Source organism: Diabrotica virgifera, chromosome 1, assembly GCF_917563875.1.
Source record: "Diabrotica virgifera virgifera chromosome 1, PGI_DIABVI_V3a".
Lineage (NCBI taxonomy): Eukaryota > Metazoa > Arthropoda > Insecta > Coleoptera > Chrysomelidae > Diabrotica > Diabrotica virgifera.
The window spans coordinates 129214189-129234444 of record NC_065443.1 but is presented as its reverse complement, the minus strand read 5'-3'; the positions used below and the strand labels follow the sequence as shown (position 1 = coordinate 129234444).

The 20256-nt window shown below is 32.6% G+C and overlaps 1 protein-coding gene across 2 annotated transcripts in view; it reads left to right on the top strand.

Moving 5' to 3' along the window:
* LOC114332030 (transient receptor potential-gamma protein) overlaps window positions 1-20256 on the top strand; it is a 673697-nt gene that overhangs the window by 351192 nt on the left and 302249 nt on the right. For both annotated transcript variants that reach the window (XM_050644362.1, XM_050644358.1), the window contains exon 8: window positions 11941-12175. In XM_050644362.1, coding sequence (XP_050500319.1) covers window positions 11941-12175 — 235 coding nt within the window. The remainder of the gene's footprint in view (window positions 1-11940; window positions 12176-20256) is intronic.

Sequence of the window (20256 nt, the reverse complement as noted above, 5' to 3'; positions counted from 1 at the left end):
CTTTAAAAAAAGCATCTTTTTCAAAATTAAAAATTAAAAAAATTTACTTTAATACCAATTATTTTCAAAAATAAGCACTTTTAACTGATACAATTTACAGATCATGTAAATAAGACATAAGTTAAGCAAAGAATACACACCCACCAAGGTGGGTGTGTATTCTTTGAGTAAAGCGACTTGTGAAGCGGTAACTATAAACTTCATTTGAGATGCTAATTAGGGGGTGATTTTCCAGATTTTTTTTACCAAAAAAAAAGGAACTCACTTTACTTTGAGCGTAACTTGCTTAATTTTGATTCTAGGAACTTAAAAAAGAAACAAAAATAATGTTTTTTTAAGGCTTAAAAAAGTTGAAATGAGCTTTCGCCAAAAAGTGCTTTATTTTTTGGGTATTTCTCGTTGAAATATTCGATTTGGAATTTGAAGAATATGAACGTATTTTTCATTAGCTAGACCTCTGCTTCTACTTGGTCTAGAGACCTCAATACACCATTTTTTTTTCATTTTTTATGTTCAGTTAGTGATGAGCAAAACAAGAACAAGACCAAGACCAGGCTAGTCTTGGTCTTGGTCTTGTTCTTGCAAGCTTGGTCTTGGTCTTGGTCTTGCAGCTAAAAGGCAGTCTTGGTCTTGGTCTTGGTCTTGCACTAGCCGGTCTTGTTCTTGGTCTTGGTCTTGCTGCAAGAGTCTTGCTGGTCTTGCTTTTTTGGTAGTAATAATTTGAACCAAACAATTTCGAATAAAATGTACATTGAAATAAATAAAGATGTGAAGAATGAAACTATATTTTTTGCTTTAAAATTTTAACAGAATGTAGAATGTAGTTTCAAACGGATACCAATTTTAACATTATACATTCACCTAATGACCTAATTAGTTCTGTCTATATAAAGAGATTAGAGTATATTTTTATAATGGTAATGTTTATCAGTAGGAAAAACCTGCATTTACAACCCTTGTTGCAATTGCCGGCCTTCGGTTGTGTCACGTTGTGTTTTGCATGCTGTCGATACCTGCCGCCTGCCTTCAGACCACGTCTTGAGTCTGAATTATTGTTTATTGCCCCTGTATTTTAATAAAATGTTAAAGAAAAAGAGCTTCTTAAAGGTGCCACAAATGGTCGGGGACCTTCAATTCACGGATTTTACGAAAAGGGATAAACGGTTTATAGTTGTTAACAGATAATGATCTGCTCCTTTCACTCGAACACTGTAGTATTTATCCTACGAGGGTCAAAGGACATCGCACACATCTTATGGAAAATATAATGTCACTCAAATTCAATAAAATTTATACGAATACATGCGTTTTAAATTAACGGTCAAATCTTATCATTGCGTCAACTCTATATTTTCAATAATAAGAGCAGAAATTGATATAAATAAATCTGAAATCAAATGGGTACGTACATAAGTTAGAGAGAGAAAAAATATTTTAAAATACCCAAATTGTCGGTACTCCATAAATCAGCGGATTAGTTTCACTAATCCGCTTAGACCCAGCGGGGTTTAAGCTCTTGTGAATAGCACCCAGAGCAATAGTAATTGTAACTGACACTTTTACTGACTCAAAAAATGTGATTTCGATAAACTTTAATTGCAATTTGCGCCGTAATTAATCATAATTAAGAGTTGGCGCAATGATAAGATTTGACCGTTAATTTAAAACGAATCTATTCGTAAAAATTTTATTAAATTTGAGTGACATTATATTTTCCATAAGATGTGTGCGATGTCCTTTAATAACATAAATTAAATTTTTTTAGGAGAACAGAACAATCAAATATTTTTTACTCTATTTAATCATTATTTAATTTAATTAAATTTTTTTATAAAGTAACTAAAACATACTTTTTAGTATGATTAATTATTTATATGGGAAATAAGCCACAATTAAAATGAAAAAAATAATTTTATTAACGTTTCGACGCCCAAATCGGGTGCCGTTGTCAAAATACAAAATATTACTAAAATAAACTAAAGTGTTGTTGCTAAGCAAAAAAAATTCTTCTAATAATTTATTTAATCTCACTCATTTATATTGGCAATTCAGACATATATTATACATTTTAAAGTAGAAGACTTTAAAATGATATTGCCAATATTTATGAGTTGCGTTCCTGGGACGACTTACTGAAAGATAGTTCATTCGATTACATGAAATTAACCCCAACTCAAGAATATCCGTCATAAAAAATTATAGCATGTGATATGTCTTTAAAAAGACAACCAAATGCAACGACAGTAAAATTCTCGCGTTAGAGACTTCATAGTAAATCACAAGGGAAAACCAGGAAAAACCTTGTGATACTATCCCGACATCGTAAGTATTTGGTCTTACATTAATTTACTCTCAAAAAATAATACCAAATTCTGACTTGTAACATGTTTAAATTATAAATATTATTAATAATACTAGATATATAAGTAATACTAAAATATAAAATATGTACTAGCTCGATATTATTGACTTACTAATCTTGGTATTTTCTTTCTATTGACTTCCTCTTTCAGTATGGGTAACCACATCCTACTGCATTCTACCGAGGAATTTGCGACACAATTGGTTTCATTTAGCATAATTAGAGCCGCTTCTTTGATTTTTCTCTTTTTACTATCTGATTCTTTCAGGACTATACTTGAATCTCTCCACTGAACTCTATGTTCATTATCCCATGCGTGTTGACATATTTGAGATCTCTCAAATTCTCTATTTTTAATATAAGATTGATGTTCACTTATTCTAACGTCTAATGGTCTTGATGTCTCACCTAAATAAAATTGTTCGCATTCACAAGGTATTTTATAAATGCAATTTTTTGTTCTTTCTTGATCATTGTTAGGTTTAGTTTTAGATAGAATAGATCTCAATGTGTTTGTTGTTTTGAATGTTGTTGAAATGTTGAATTTATTTCCTATTGTTTTAAGTTTCTCGGATAGTCCTTTTATATATGGTATTGATATTTTCCTCGTATTATTTCTGGTGAATGTTGTAGGATCCCGTTCTAAGTTGTTCTGTTCCATTCGATCCAATCTTGACAATTCCTTATTTATAAACGATAAAGGATAATCATTTTCTAATAAAACAGATGTTAACAATTGTTTTTCTGCTAAAAAGGAATTTTCGTTAGAACAAGTAATTTTGGCTCTATCATATAAGGATTTAATGATTCCCTTTTTAACGTTGATGTTGTGATTTGACTTGTAATTGAGATATCTGTTGGTGTGTGTTGGTTTTCTATACACTTGAGTCTCATATCCAATATCCTTCTTTGAGATCAAAACATCGAGGAAAGGTAGGCTGTTATTGTATTCCTTTTCCATTGTAAATTTTATTGTCTCTTCTTGATCGTTTATAATATTCAGGAATGTATCTAACAATTCTGATCCATGAGGCCATATTGAAAACACATCATCTACATATCTCCACCATACTGTGGGTTTTAAATTTTGTTTAGAAATAATATTAGTTTCGAAATCCTCCATAAATATATTAGCCAATAATGGAGATAAAGAAGAGCCCATTGCTAGACCAAAATTTTGTTTATAGAATTCATTGTTTAGTTGAAAATAAATATTATGGTTATTATTTTGATAAAATAAAATAAAATAAAATATTATTTTGATAACCTAAATAGAAATAATGACATATTAACGACAGTTGTCAATCTATCAAATAGACATTTAAATGCAACGGAAAATTTGGTATTGTCAAAAGGTTTAAACTATGCTGTTACTCATCCATCTATTCCAAAATTAGACATAATCAGCTCAGTGGAGAAAATATCCCAGTGTCTACCAACTCATGAAAAAGAACAATATAGGGTACTATGTAAACTTGAATTGGAAAAGTCTAATCAAATTGAACAGAACATCAGCAAAGAGGAAATGAAGGCTTTAAAAACTTTAAGAAATGATGACTCCATAACAATCTTACCAGCGGATAAAGGCAATGCAACTGTAATAATGAATAAAATACAATATGAGGACAAAATTACAGATCTAATTACAAATGGACCTTATAGCAAATTAACGAAGGATCCAACGAAGACACTGGAAAACAATATATATAGAGCTTTATTCAAATTTAAAAATGATCTAACATACTATCAAAGAAAATTAATGACACCTCACTACAGTAAGACACCACATTTTTATGGAGTGCCGAAAATTCATAAAGCGAACATACCACTTAGACCCATTTGTAGTACCATCAATTCTCCTTGTAGTGAACTATCAAAATTCTTATTAAACATTCTAAAACCATTTGCTAATAATGATGACACTTTTATAAAAAATACAAAACATTTTTTAAACAAATTATCAACTATTGAATTTAATCCAAATAATATTTTAGTAAGTTTTGACATAAACAGTTTATTTACAAATGTACCATTAGATAAAACTTTAAACATAATCAAAACGAAATTAGAGAATGATAATACATTGGCAACTAGGACAAGACTAAATGTATCAGCTATAATGGAGTTATTGACATTATGTACCCATAATATTTATTTTCAACTAAACAATGAATTCTATAAACAAAATTTTGGTCTAGCAATGGGCTCTTCTTTATCTCCATTATTGGCTAATATATTTATGGAGGATTTCGAAACTAATATTATTTCTAAACAAAATTTAAAACCCACAGTATGGTGGAGATATGTAGATGATGTGTTTTCAATATGGCCTCATGGATCAGAATTGTTAGATACATTCCTGAATATTATAAACGATCAAGAAGAGACAATAAAATTTACAATGGAAAAGGAATACAATAACAGCCTACCTTTCCTCGATGTTTTGATCTCAAAGAAGGATATTGGATATGAGACTCAAGTGTATAGAAAACCAACACACACCAACAGATATCTCAATTACAAGTCAAATCACAACATCAACGTTAAAAAGGGAATCATTAAATCCTTATATGATAGAGCCAAAATTACTTGTTCTAACGAAAATTCCTTTTTAGCAGAAAAACAATTGTTAACATCTGTTTTATTAGAAAATGATTATCCTTTATCGTTTATAAATAAGGAATTGTCAAGATTGGATCGAATGGAACAGAACAACTTAGAACGGGATCCTACAACATTCACCAGAAATAATACGAGGAAAATATCAATACCATATATAAAAGGACTATCCGAGAAACTTAAAACAATAGGAAATAAATTCAACATTTCAACAACATTCAAAACAACAAACACATTGAGATCTATTCTATCTAAAACTAAACCTAACAATGATCAAGAAAGAACAAAAAATTGCATTTATAAAATACCTTGTGAATGCGAACAATTTTATTTAGGTGAGACATCAAGACCATTAGACGTTAGAATAAGTGAACATCAATCTTATATTAAAAATAGAGAATTTGAGAGATCTCAAATATGTCAACACGCATGGGATAATGAACATAGAGTTCAGTGGAGAGATTCAAGTATAGTCCTGAAAGAATCAGATAGTAAAAAGAGAAAAATCAAAGAAGCGGCTCTAATTATGCTAAATGAAACCAATTGTGTCGCAAATTCCTCGGTAGAATGCAGTAGGATGTGGTTACCCATACTGAAAGAGGAAGTCAATAGAAAGAAAATACCAAGATTAGTAAGTCAATAATATCGAGCTAGTACATATTTTATATTTTAGTATTACTTATATATCTAGTATTATTAATAATATTTATAATTTAAACATGTTACAAGTCAGAATTTGGTATTATTTTTTGAGAGTAAATTAATGTAAGACCAAATACTTACGATGTCGGGATAGTATCACAAGGTTTTTCCTGGTTTTCCCTTGTGATTTACTATGAAGTCTCTAACGCGAGAATTTTACTGTCGTTGCATTTGGTTGTCTTTTTAAAGACATATCACATGCTATAATTTTTTATGACGGATATTCTTGAGTTGGGGTTAATTTCATGTAATCGAATGAACTATCTTTCAGTAAGTCGTCCCAGGAACGCAACTCATAAATATTGGCAATATCATTTTAAAGTCTTCTACTTTAAAATGTATAATATATGTCTGAATTGCCAATATAAATGAGTGAGATTAAATAAATTATTAGAAGAATTTTTTTTGCTTAGCAACAACACTTTAGTTTATTTTAGTAATATTTTGTATTTTGACAACGGCACCCGATTTGGGCGTCGAAACGTTAATAAAATTATTTTTTTCATTTTAATTGTGGCTTATTTCCCATATAAATAATTAATCATAAAAATGCCACAAGGAAATAGCTTCAGAACAATACTTTTTAGTAAATACGTACATATTTACCATACCTATTTATAGACCTAATACTATAACATAATAACTAAACGTAATGGGGAGTTATAAACGCTTAATTCTGTAATTTGTTATCTTGCAGTTCTTTAATTTTATTTAAACTACATTGCTCTCGTAACACGAGTTATTCGCACTTTTTATTTTCACATATTTTTGGATTGAATACCCATTATGACATTTAAAAAGTTAAAAATATTCGGATGTGGGTAGTAAAAACTAGAATTAAACACACTGAAATGATGCGCATGCATTTCAAGTGCGGCACATACTATTTGTACTACTGGCCCTTTCTGGGGAAAACCTAGATTCTTCCAAATAGTTTTCAACTATGAAATCAGTAAAATTCTTTACACGTTTTTCATCCGGGATTTTCACAAATAATTCAACTTCCGACTTTCGTTGATTGTAAAAAATTAATCCAAAAAATAATTTTAAAAATTTCCCAGTATCGGAATTTTTGTCATTATATTCAGAAACTGAACCTAAGCTTTGGATTTTGCGATACCAAGCTTGACACATTACAATCGACAACCAGTTATTTTTTATTCAGGCCACAATGCTTTCACAGCATTGTGAATCCCTTTTCAAAATCTATTATGATATTTTTTGTATTCATTTTAAATTTAACGACCTACATTTTTCCTCGATTATGCGAAAAGAATTGAAATAAGTGTCAGTATTTTTATTAGACAAAAAAGCGAAAACTACTGGTACATAAAAACCGTTTTTAATTGCATTTTTTTTTAATGGATTGCCCTATCTATAATTACATTTTTTTGTCTTACAAGTAATTTCAATTGTCCTTGAACTGTCGCCGTTTGACAACTTGACTTCTGGACACTTTGAAGGTTGAGAAAATGCAAACCGTTTGACTTAATCAAAACGACTTAAAAATATAATCAAAATATTATGTATTTTAAAAATTCGATATTGTTTAAGGTTTCTTACAATGTCAGTATATATTATTGAACTAAAAAAATAAAGTTAAATAATAAAAACCAATTTTTCTCAAAAAAGTGCAAGAGTCTTGCAGGTTGGTCTTGGTCTTGCGTGGTCTTGCAAGGTTCGGTCTTGGTCTTGGTCTTGTTCTTGCAAGCTTGGTCTTGGTCTTGGTCTTGCAACCAAAAGGCGGTCTTGGTCTTGGTCTTGGTCTTGGTCTTGCTGCAAGACCAAGACCAAGACCGCAAGACCAAGACCAGTCTCGCTCATCACTATGTTCAGTAGTTAAAACGTATTGGGCCCAGTGGGACTCCTTTATCAGGGAAGATGGCTTGTTTAAACGAGTACTGGAAAATAATGGTGTTTCGTAGAAGAGTTGGTGAATCACAGTTGGTGATTTCAAAGAGCAAAATAGCCGAGGTACTGGGTCAGTTATGCGACAGTCCATCAGGAGAGCCTTTCGATGTAAATACAACAATTCAGAGAATTTGAAACCTGTTTTATTGGATGAATAGTTTCGACAAAGGACTGATTTAAAAATCTACTACCTATGCCATGAGTAATGGATCTTACTGAAAAATAAACTTCACGAAGTGAACTAGAAATCTACGCAATTAAGCACCAGAAGGCAGCTACGTTGCAGTTGTGTTGATCAAAGAGTAATTCAGTCAATTTTGGGTGGCTTTACAGATCCATAGTAATTAAGTAAGAAGCTTTGAGAACGATCTTCTCCAAAAAATCTGCGATAGACTAGACATGAACAGAAAAAGAATTAGTTCTTATGACCCGCAATTGGATGAAATAGTAGAGCGAATGAATAAGCCAGTTGGCAAGTATTTGGAAAAATTATGTCCAATCACCAATGAAACTGGGACCAGTACCTTTCGTAGTTCTCAATGACCTACAGATCCGCTGTTGATGAATCAACGGGCCAAATACCAGCTAAATCCTAATTGTAATTAGAATTTGGATGTCGACCTGGATAAGATATAGCTGGTGAAGATTATGTGAAGGAATTAAGAAGAAGAATGGACGATATACACGAGTTAGTCCGTTTCCTTCTTAAGATCGCTAGCAATAAAATGAATAGACGGTATGATACACATGTCGAAAAGAGATGTTTTAAGAAAAACGGCAAATGAATGACTGTATAATCCGAAGAAGCAGAAAGTGTTGTTCTTTCAAGCTTCAGCACTTCTGGGAAGGTCCGTAACTTATAAACAAGAACTACCTGTTGCAATTCACATGGTTACCACGAGGAGAGAAAACCGTCCATTGCCACTTTTAAATAACTGAGAGTCGTAAAAGAGGGACCAGTTCCCGATCCAGTTCCAGTCCCGACGGGGTATCAGGAGGAACCATCTCTTAAGGAGGAGGCAATGTTACGCCAATCCTCTCTAGTGAACACACTAGGTGCTCCTAATTTACGGCTGTTCTGATGTATCCGAATTTCTACTGAATTCTAGAGACATTCCGAAGTATGAGGAGGACTATATATATTATATGGGCAATTTGATTTGAGTCTTATAAATATATTTATACCGCTAATTAAATAAAAGTTATAAACTAATTGTGTTTACAAATATTATAAGAATATTCAATCGCCTAAAGGATCAGATATAATAAGGGTCAGTATAGAATGGTCATTCTGTCAATATTTAACTAAAAAATAATCTGTTTCCCTTTCAAGCAAAGAATTAGTTTCTGAAACATTAGAAAACAGCTTTAGGAAAATTTCAAAATCACGAAAGCTACTAGGCTGTTCAATAAGTTTTGCGGTTCGATAAAAGAAAGCGTTGCTACTAGCCTAATTTTTTTTGTGATGTTGATACACTCTTGTGTGAAGTTTTATTTCATTCTGTGAATTCATTTTTTGTTTACAAGCTATTTAATACAGATGTGTATTTGTATTTGTATTTGTATTTTTTACAATGGAATTTAAAAGTAAAGGAAAGTTATGAACAAATATTGAGGGTGTATAAGGACTCTTCGCCTTTAATTATAAGGTGGTCGTACAAGCCTTGAAGATGATATACGTCAAGGACGTCCAAAAACAGCAACATCAGAAATCGTAGAAAAATTACAGGGTACTATGATATTAGAAAATCGTAAAGTGAGTGAAAGAGATTTAGTAGAAGTCCTAGGCATACCATTGGGCGGCGTAAGCAATATTTTGACTGAAGTATTGAGTTTCAGAAAGTTGTGTTCACAATGGGTGCCGCATTCGCTAACAACGAAACAAAAACACATTCGAATGCAAATTTCTCAGCAGCATTTAGAGCGTTTTCGAGAGGACAAACTAGATATTGTGCATTTATTAATCACTATGAATGAGACTTGAGTCTATTACCATGATCCTGAATTAAAACAAGACGCTAAAGAGTGGTGTGAATCTGTCTTCGGCTCCGAAACGAGTTAGTATCCAGAAATCGGCAGAAGTGGCTTGGTCTCTTACTTGAAATAAGAGAGGAAGTTTGTTTGTGGGGTACTTGCAAACTGGTAAAACAATAAATTCTGGATATTATTGCAACCTGGATAATTTCGGAAAAAAGACCCGGTTTGCAGATGCAAAAAAATTGTTTTTCGTCAGAGCAATGCACCGTGCCGTATGAGCATTTTAACAATAGCTTAACTCCATAAAATAAAGTTCAAATTGTTGGAGCATCCACCGTATTTATCAGATTTGGCCCCGAGCGACTTCCATTTGTTTCGATACCTTAAAAAACATGCGTGAAAAGCGTTTTTTATCAAATGGTGAGATCATAACAGCTGTGGAAGCGTATTTTGCAGCCCTTCCAGACTCTCCCTTCAGGGACAGGGCCGTAACTACCATTGGGGCAACCGGGGCAGTACCTCGGGAGGAAAAGTAGCACTTTCCTCCCTTGTTATACAAATAGCTATTCCCAATGCATCTCCTGTCAGGTCTTGTTCTTTCCGTCTTTCTTAACTTTCACTAATTATTTTAGGTTCTCATAAGCGTCAATGAACTTGACAAAGTCTTCACGAATTTTGTTATTGTGTATGTATCTCAAATTTAGAGAAAGCTGTTCCACTTGGGATACGTCGGTCGTTTCGTCAAATATGATAGATTAATAATTTGTACTTTGAACCTGATTCATTATTTCTTCAATTATTTCTTCACCACAACATGTTATTAGTTAATTTTGACTGGTGCTACTAATGTATGTTGCTCAGGAAGATACTGTGGACAAGTGTTATTTAAGAGTCTTATCTCCTGATGCGATTTTAAACCTTAACAATTCCCCTCACTGCTAGGTCCAGCATCTTCGTCCAGAAGCAGAAAGCCATCATCACGATGGTTCCTTAGAGGAATATTTTGTCGACCTAAGAACACTATAGCTTCTACTATTGGTCGTAGTCTTTCTTTATTTTTTTTTTGTATCTGTTTAGACCTCTTAGAGTCTATCTGGTTAATGACTGACTTTTGAGGGTTGCGATTTGCGATAACTTTGTAAAAATTCCAGCTCAACTTGAACGCATTCCTTGTGGTATGATGTTTTTTCATGGGTTTGTATGGCTCAGTCTTTGCTCATGAGTTTGGCAAAAGATATTAAAGGTTTCGTGACAAGGCTTTGAGTCGTCATCCCTTTATTGTGACGATATTTTTCATTTGAAAAATAAAACGCAATACTTATAAACCAATTCCTTTTGACTGTGCGAAAATACCAACCAACTCCTTTATTCTAAGTGCTGGTGACCCAAGTAACGCTTCATTTCTTTTTTTATTCTTTGTGTGTATAGGTATAGAATATGGAAATTGATACGATTTTGATGGCTGTCAAGGTCGTTCTAACATTTAGCACTTTGTAAAATTATCAATATTTTGATTTATAAAACATCCTATGTCATTCTTGAAGCTTCCGTTACTGCCTTTGTTCAATTCTAGTACAGACAACATATTTTTCCCCTATTTTGTACATACACTCAACCAAATTTATATGGAATCACTATGTATTTGAAACCTACAGCTTTTGGAAGCTATAGGTGTAAATATTTTAGTTGAAACGATAAGAAGAAGAGTTCTCGTGCCAAAGGACTATATAGCAGGAGGAAGTTACGGGATCCCGAGTTAACCAGGCAGCACAAGATTGATCACGTAAATTGGTGTCTTCAACACCAAAACTGGAACATTGGAAATTGGAAAAGTGTGCTATTTTCAAACGAAAGTAGGATGCGTAAATTCAGATGATTAACGAATTTGTATACTTAGAGGTCGAGGAAGACAAGCAAGAACGAAAATTGCCAGATTTTTTCATAAATATAAAAGAGGAAGGATCATGTTCTGGGGAGGAATTATAAATCAGTAAAAAAAATCCTTTAATTTTCAGCCAAACAACTTTAATAGCTCTCAGGTATGTTGATTTGGTTCTATAAGCTGTAGTTAGGCTCCTGAGAGATGCGATTGAAGAAAATTGAATTTAGCATAAATTTGCTTAAAATAATAAAAAATATCAGATGATTCCATATAAGTTTGGTTGAGTGTATATGTGTGTTTGAAATTAAAAACCTTTAAACTGCAAATATTTAAATTTATATTTTTTTAAATTCTCGGAGGGGGCCATGGCCCCCTTGTCCCCCTCCCTGGATCCGCCTTTGATATAACTGTTCTTTCTTTAAGCATAAACATATGTAAAATGTTAATAACAAATAGAAATGTATTAATTATCATCTATCTTTTCCAGTTCGTCGCCCATTCGAACGTCCAGCAGCTCCTCGCCTCGTTATGGTATGAAGGATTGCCAGGATTCCGTCGTAAAAATATGGTCCTTCAGGCATTAGAAATTGTTCGCATAGGGATTCTGTTTCCGGTTTTCTCGATGGCGTACATCGTCGCGCCACATTCGGTTGTCGGCCAGACCATGCGGAAGCCGTTCATCAAGTTCATATGCCACTCGGCCTCATACTTCCTCTTTCTTTGTAAGTAAATCATCCGAGATTGTTTTTGTGTAGATAAGTCAATTATATTAATATAATGGTCATTAGATTACTTACAAAGTACGTTCGTCCTATTAGAGGTAAAACTCACTAAGTGCACTTTTTTGAGATTTTGACATTTTCATCAATTTGAACTAAATACGGTACTGCCCAGCTCTGGAGAAGTCACCTGGGGCTCTAACCCTTCTAATTGTTGAGATAATTTATGGTACAATTCACTAAGTGCATTATTGTGAATTTTGATTTTAGGGCAAAACTCATTAAACCGTATTATTGCACTTAGTGAATTTTTCCTTCCAATATGGAGTGCAATATTGTGAATTTCGGTTTCAGTGTAAAACTCATTAAAACTTGTGATTGCACTCATTGAATTTTTCCTTACAATCTGGAATGCCGAATCGGTACTTAGTGGTCTTTCAAACAAGACATTATATAACATAATCTATTTTGCGATTAAGCAGGCGACTTGTGTGTTACATTGTATTGTTGAAACTGAAGAGACTGTACATTATATTTGTGTGCATTATCTGTTCGGCAATTGATTAAAGAAATATGAGATTAAATTTCTTTGTAACCGTGATAGCTTACATAAAAGGTAACATAATGTATTTTGCAATTAGGCAGGCGACTGTTGTGGCTGTCATAAATGCCGAAAGAATTGCATTTATTTTCAAAGAACGAAACTTATTGTTCATTTTTTAAATAATAGCCTGTTATTTTTGATAGTTCGTTTGTTGTAAGTTAGCGAAATTTTATGGAGACAAATTCATTAAGTTCTCAATATCCAATAATTGTGGTCAAGGAAAAACTCATCAAGTACAAAGTGTAATTAGTGAGTTTTACCTCTAATAGGATATCAATATCCAATAATTGTGTTCATGGAAAAACTCATTAAGTACAAAAATTTATCTAATATTGATTGTATCATAGTTCCATGACGAAACATGGCTTAAAATATCTGTTTTCATTTATTCTTTAAAGTTGCATTAAAAAAATTCCAATATTGAAGTCAGGTGAATTTAAAAAAAATACCTTTAAATCGATTTTTCTCCACATTCTGAAAAGTGTAGTTTGTGAGTATTACCTCTAATAGGACGGTATATTCTTTTGCATTTTTTATATTCAATAATGTACAACCCTAAGCAGGAAAACATCAGAGCATATTTTACTTCAAATCAGGCCTGAGGCACTACACAATTTTCGGGGCCAGAAATAAAATTGAATAATAGTAATAATAACAATACTGCACCAGAAATTTAAATTTTTATGAACAATAAATAAAATTTATATTCAAACATTTAAACATTGTTTAGTTACATATAACTCTGATTGTTATCATTTATCATTTCCTGTAACAATTTTAATATTGTAATAATTTTTTTTTGATGACCTTTTCGGGCCCCGTTAAAATACGGGCCCGAGGCAGGTGCCTCACGGGCCTAGTGGTAAAATAGGCACTGGAAAACAGGAACTAAAAAGTTCTAACAAATAACTAGTTAACACAACACACTAGACAATGAAGCAATAAATAAACCTACCAATTTTCCGCAGCAAGAGTAATCGCTATGCAACTTTTTGCATTCGATTTGGAAAAGTCTCAGGAAAGTTTGTAATCAAACTTCATGGTGGTAAAATGCATATTTCATTTTGTGCATAAGGAAAATACATTTCCTCTCACCAGGGCTAGGAATTTTTCGTTTATTATAAATTAATGGATGAAAATAGTTTCTGTCCTTGTGGGATCGGTACTCACCGGAGGGCAGGGGCGGCTCTTGATAGTATAAGGTGGTGAGGCACACTACACCTGAGGAATTTTATTATTATGGTAAGCTTCTCTTTAATGGCCAGAAGGTTGATTTTGTGACTTCATAATGCTAGGACGAATCTAGGACCAATAATCCCGGACAAAAAATCCTCACAAATTATCCCTGGACAAAAAATCCCCAGACAAATAATCCCCGGACAAATAATCCCCGGACAAAAAATCCCCACAAAAAATCCCGGACAAATAATCTACAAAAATTTTTTATTCAAAATATCCCTACAAAGAATTCCGGACAAAAAATCATCAAGAAATATTTGCTGTCGATTATTTCTCTAAAACTTTTCTAGTGAATTATGCGATCGACTCAAATGCTTTCAGCCTCAGTGCATAGAGTTATTTTGAATTCCAATTCCATATTGAAAACTTCAAGTTTTACATAACAAAAGAGTGTGCGTTTTTTCAAAAATCGTGGAAGATATGGGGAATGAGCTCAGGCTGTGGGAATCATGTTGCAATATTATTCGCTTAAATCTTTTGCTCACTCTGATTTGAATGTATGTTCAAAAAAATTTACAAAAAAAACACAACCACAGCATACATTTTTGAATCACTTAAAAATTACGGAAGTGGAAACGTTAATAAAAGCATTTTTTAAGTTAAATTTGTATAATCTTATTTCTCATTTAGAATAATAAATTACATAAATGCCACAAAGAAAAAATAGCTTCAGAACAATATATTAGATGATGATGAACAATGATTTAAAATGAACACTGTTTTAAATACATATCCATAAACTTCTAAAATATAATAAGCCATTCGTGTATACCTCGCGTACATAAGCTATGATCTACAATCGACTTGTGCTTGTACTAGTCGGTTCAGTTCGGCTATTCCCATTCCGTTCCGCGGAGTCTGAGGCCGTTCGGCTATTCCTATTCCGTTGCGCGGAGCCGGAGGCAAGCCTCAAGGATGGATGAATTTTGTTCCTAGAATCGGTGGCACATTTTTCAAAGTTTGCCGGTTTTACTGTTGGAGTTGTCGCATACTGTTGCAGATGGTGTGAGGCATGCTTCAACTGTAATGATTTGAGAAAGTTGGAATGGCACGTGGAAGACGGATATATAAGATAAGATAAAGAGTCAGGGCCGTACAGATTATTTTAATTTTTTTCATAAAAATAAAGGTATTTAGGAAATTTCAAAAAGCTAAATTATATTTAAAAAACTGATTATAAAACAACGAAATAACGTAAATAGTCGATTGATATACTGGTGAGGCACTGCCTCACCTGCCTCATAGGACAAGCCGCCACTGCCGGAGGGACCGCAGACGTTCGGATACAATTAGCGTCTTTTTGCAAAGACAATGACGTCGACTTTCCAAAGTAACAAGACACTTACTCAACATACACACTACCCATTACTCCCCTGAGTTACTGATAAGTTATAGTCTAAAAAATCATTATGAAATTGACTGGCCAGTTGGTTGTCAAAACCAGTGCCAATAAAACACAAACACACACACACACAAAATACATTTCCAAAGTGCATAGGATATGAAAACTTTGCACCTCGGAAAATAGGAACAGGAATAAGTTCAATATTGTAACTTGGGGGGGGGTTCGAGGTCGCTGAACACAAATTTGATAACAACGATGGTTTTTAAGCTACTTGGTAACCGGGATGGACCTCATATCCTGGAATTTCATGTTGATTTCATTCTAAATCAGTCAACAGTCCTTACTCGGGGTTGTCGAGGTCGCTAAATACAAATATAATAACGACGATGGTTCTCGAGCTACCTGGTGCACAGGGGAACCTCATCTCTTGGAGTTTTACGTTATTTTATTTTCATTCGAAATCAACCAAAACTCATTACTGGGAGAATTTTAGGATTGTTGGACACGAATATTATGATGGGAATAGTCTTCAAGATATATCTTCAAGTGCTCAGTCCGTTTTAAGCATCGATCGAGTGTAGGTCTTATCAGTGCGAGAACGGTAATTAAGTTTTGTTTATAGTTTTTTCGATTGCGATGAATGGTGATTCGGATGGGAAATGTTACCCCCCTGATAGGGGAAAAACTATGGTCATAAGTGAAGTGGATATGGAATGTAGCGGAAATGGAAAAAGCGACGAAACAGGTGGTATTGAAAAAATAATAAAACAAAAAAATAAATATAGTTCAACAGATCAAGGTCCATATTTTGTGTTTGTGCAAAGTCGAGATATGAACATTGGTAAGTATCACAAAATTTCTACAGCTAGGGTGATTTTACAGGCAGAACCGGATATTAAGGATAACATTCTAAATATTTCTGTAACTGGTAAAAATAAGGTTAAAGTCGAATTAAATTCATATTGTAGTGCCAATAAATTAGTCGAATCTAAAGTATTTGAGGAAAAAAATTACGAGGCTTATATACCAACTTTCTTTACATACAAAAAAGGTGTAATAAAAAGTATTGACAGAGATATCAAAGACGATGATTTATTAAACATAATTAAACCTAAATATGGAAATAACTTTAAAATTTATGAAGTAAGAAGAATAAAACGGAAGATAAATGGCGAGTTACAACCTACAACGGCAGTTATTGTTACTTTTAAGGGACAAATGATTCCTAAACAGGTAGTAATAGAAAAAATTATTTACGATGTAGACATATATGTTCCAAGGGTAATTCAATGCAGACAGTGCATGAGGTACGGCCACGTAAATTTTAACTGTAGGGGTAAAATTCGCTGCGGGAAATGCGGCAATGAGCACGAAACAAATTCTTGTAATTCGCAGCTGATATCATGCATTTTATGCAAAGGAAATCATGAAGCAACGGATAGGAAAAATTGTGAAGAATTTCATCGTCAAAAACAAATCAAAACATATATGGCCACAGAAAATTTATCCTATAGTGAGGCTAATAAAAAATTTGATCACAGTTACGCAACGGTGACAAAGAATGTAAACAAAAGCACTCATTACTCAGTACCGGTTAAACGTAGACGAAATCTAGAAGGTTATCCTAATTATCCCCGTTCAGGATATTCTGACGAGCATAAGGAGATTCTTTCATCTCCGTCAACTAGTAGTCAACCGGTATATCAAAATTATAGAAATATTCCCAACTATTCCCAACCAACAATTAGCTTAAGTTCAAATAACTCTAAAATAAACTCTGTTTGTGATATGATTATAAGCACTTTTAAAACTCTCTTAAGGAATAACTCAATTACTTTGGACAATATAAAAATGTTTGACGATTTTAAAAATAATTTAAGTCGTATTCTCGCAGACAATGAATAAGTTCAAAATTGTACAGTGGAACGCTAGGTCCATTATACACAATAAAGGTCATTTTGAGAAATTTATTTTTGATAACAATATTGATATAGCGTTAATTAGTGAAACGTGGTTAAAAGAAAAAAATAATATTAATTTCAGTGGTTATAATATATTTCGGAGAGATCGCGGGGACGGTTTTGGAGGCTTAGCTATTTTGACAAAAAATTATATTCAGTTTACAGGTCATCCCAATCATCATAAAATCAATGAGGTTATGAGTATGTCAATAACAGTCAAATTAAAATCAAATAAAGTGATTAATATATATTCAGTGTATGCAAAACCCAATTTAAATGTATCAGAGAGCGAATGGAAAAAATTTTTTAAGAGTTTAAGCACACCATTTTTGGTGGCAGGAGACTTTAATTGTCATCATAATGCATGGGGTTGTGATCAGAATGATAGGGCTGGGCTCAATCTCTTAACAGCAATAGAAGACTGTGAGTTATGTTTTTTAAATAATGGAGCTGAAACTACAATATCTGGTTTACACACTAGAAATAAATCAGCTGTGGACATAACTATATGTTCCAGCGACATATCTTCTTGTTTTGATTGGAACGTAAAAAATGTATCTCTAGGTTCTGACCATTTTCCTATAATAATTGAAAGCGATCTTGATAATATAACAATAGTTAATGAGAGAACCCGATGGAACGTGAACAGAGCAGATTGGTCGTTATTTTCTTCTATTCTTGAAACTACTGAAATTAAAGATATAAGTACGGATGATAATATTAATTGCATATATAACACATTTATTAATATAATGAATGATGCTTGTGAATTATCAATACCTAAGAAAAAAATGACGATCAATAGTAAATTTAATAAAAAATGGTGGAACCCAGAATGTGCACAAGCTATAAAACTTCAACAAGAAGCTTTTTTAGAATTTAAACGAAATAGTACATATGAAAATTATATAAAATATCAGAAAGCAGAGGCAATTAAGAAAAAAACAATATTGAAAAGTAAAAAAGCTTCTTGGCGAGAATTTTGTAGTAAATTAAATAAAAATACTCCAGTCCAAGAAATTTGGAAAGAAATTAAAAAAATAAAAAATACTTATAATCTCCCAAAGAATCAAGTAAAAAAAAGATAATTGGACTGAAGAATTTTTAAACAAGTTAGCTCCGCCCTGGGTTCCACAAAATATAAATAATGTAAACCCTCTTAAAAATGTTAACAATAATAATTCAAGTTTGTTAAATGAATTTACTCTAAAAGAATTAGAATATAGTTTAAAGTGTCATAAGAATACTGCTCCTGGCTTAGACAATGTTCATTATATTATGTTGTACTATTTACCAAGGTGTCAGAAAATGAGATTGTTAAATATAATTAATTTAATATGGATAAAATCTGAATTTCCGGATTCGTGGAAAGATTATGTAATTATACCTATTTTAAAATCAAATAGAGATATAGACTCTGCGGATTCATATAGAGGAATTTCGTTAGGATCGTGTATTTTAAAAACATTCGAACGGATGGTAAAGAGAAGACTCGAATTCTGGTTAGAGAAAAATAACAAAATTAGTGATACACAATATGGGTTTCGTAAACTAAGATCAACATCAGAAAATATAGCTAACCTTATTCTAGATATTAATATATCCTTTTCTGAACGTAAATCCCTGGTATCGGTATTCATAGATGTAGAAGCTGCATATGATAATATCAAATTAAATATCCTTTACCAACAAATGGAGAGAATAGGAATACCCAGTGAATTTGGTAAAAAAATAATACAATTATACTCAAATAGGAATCTACAACTTCAAATCAACAATGAATTATTGGATCCAAGAGTTTCTAATGTTGGATTACCGCAAGGAAGCATCCTTAGTCCTCTACTATATCTCATTTATACCTCAGACTTACATAAACAATTTAATAAAAGAGGAAACGTTCTACAGTTTGCTGACGATGTGTGTATGTATGTATCTAAAGTTGAAATCGATCAAGGTATCAATATAATGAGTGAAATGTTTTCGACAATAGAAGATTATTACTTTAACATAGGACTAAACATCTCTACAAAGAAAACTCAAGCATGTATATTCTCCAAAAAACAGAGACTACCACAATTTATAGTGTTCAACAACGTTAATTTTGAGGTTCAATCATCCATTAATTATTTGGGTATGGTAATAGATAGGAAGTTATTATGGAAAGAACACATAGACCGCTTACTAACAAAAACAGAAAAAGGACTAAATGCAATAAGATCAGTGTGTCATACAAGTTGGGGTGCTGATCCTAACGTCACGCTTACCTTTTATAAAGCCTATATTCGATCAATAATAGACTATGGGTCAATTTTTTATAGTCAAGCAGCGAAGACTCACCTGCAAAAATTAGATAGGCTAGTAAATAAAGTCTTAAGGATCAGTATAGGTGCACTTAAGAGTACACCCATTTCAAATTTAAATGTAGAATGTAATGAACCTCCACTAAATTTCAGAAGAGAATACTTAACTGAGAAGTTTTTATTAAAAATGTTTGCAAAAAAAAGTCCGATAGTACAAAAATGCTTTGACCTCAGTATTTGTGATCTAGTTAAGGAATATTGGAAAAAAAAGCCTACAATACCTATTATCGAATCATACAAATACGTAAGCATACAACATAGTAAGGACATTTCCAGTTCGAGAGAATTAGCATGTTTTAAAATAAAATTAGAACACTTGGACAACATAAAAGTAGGTTATCTTAGAGACTACTCAGAATTTCCACAATATATCCGGAATAGCATGTTCCAAGCTGACATAAAATCTATGTTTCCTAATTATTCATATATTTATTCGGATGCATCTAAATCGGATCTAAAGGTTACTTCGGCCTTCTACGATCCAGATCGGAAATTTAGTACAGTAGTAGATCTAAATATTAACACCTCGATATACACCGCTGAATTAATAGCAATATTAGAAGCACTTAAATATA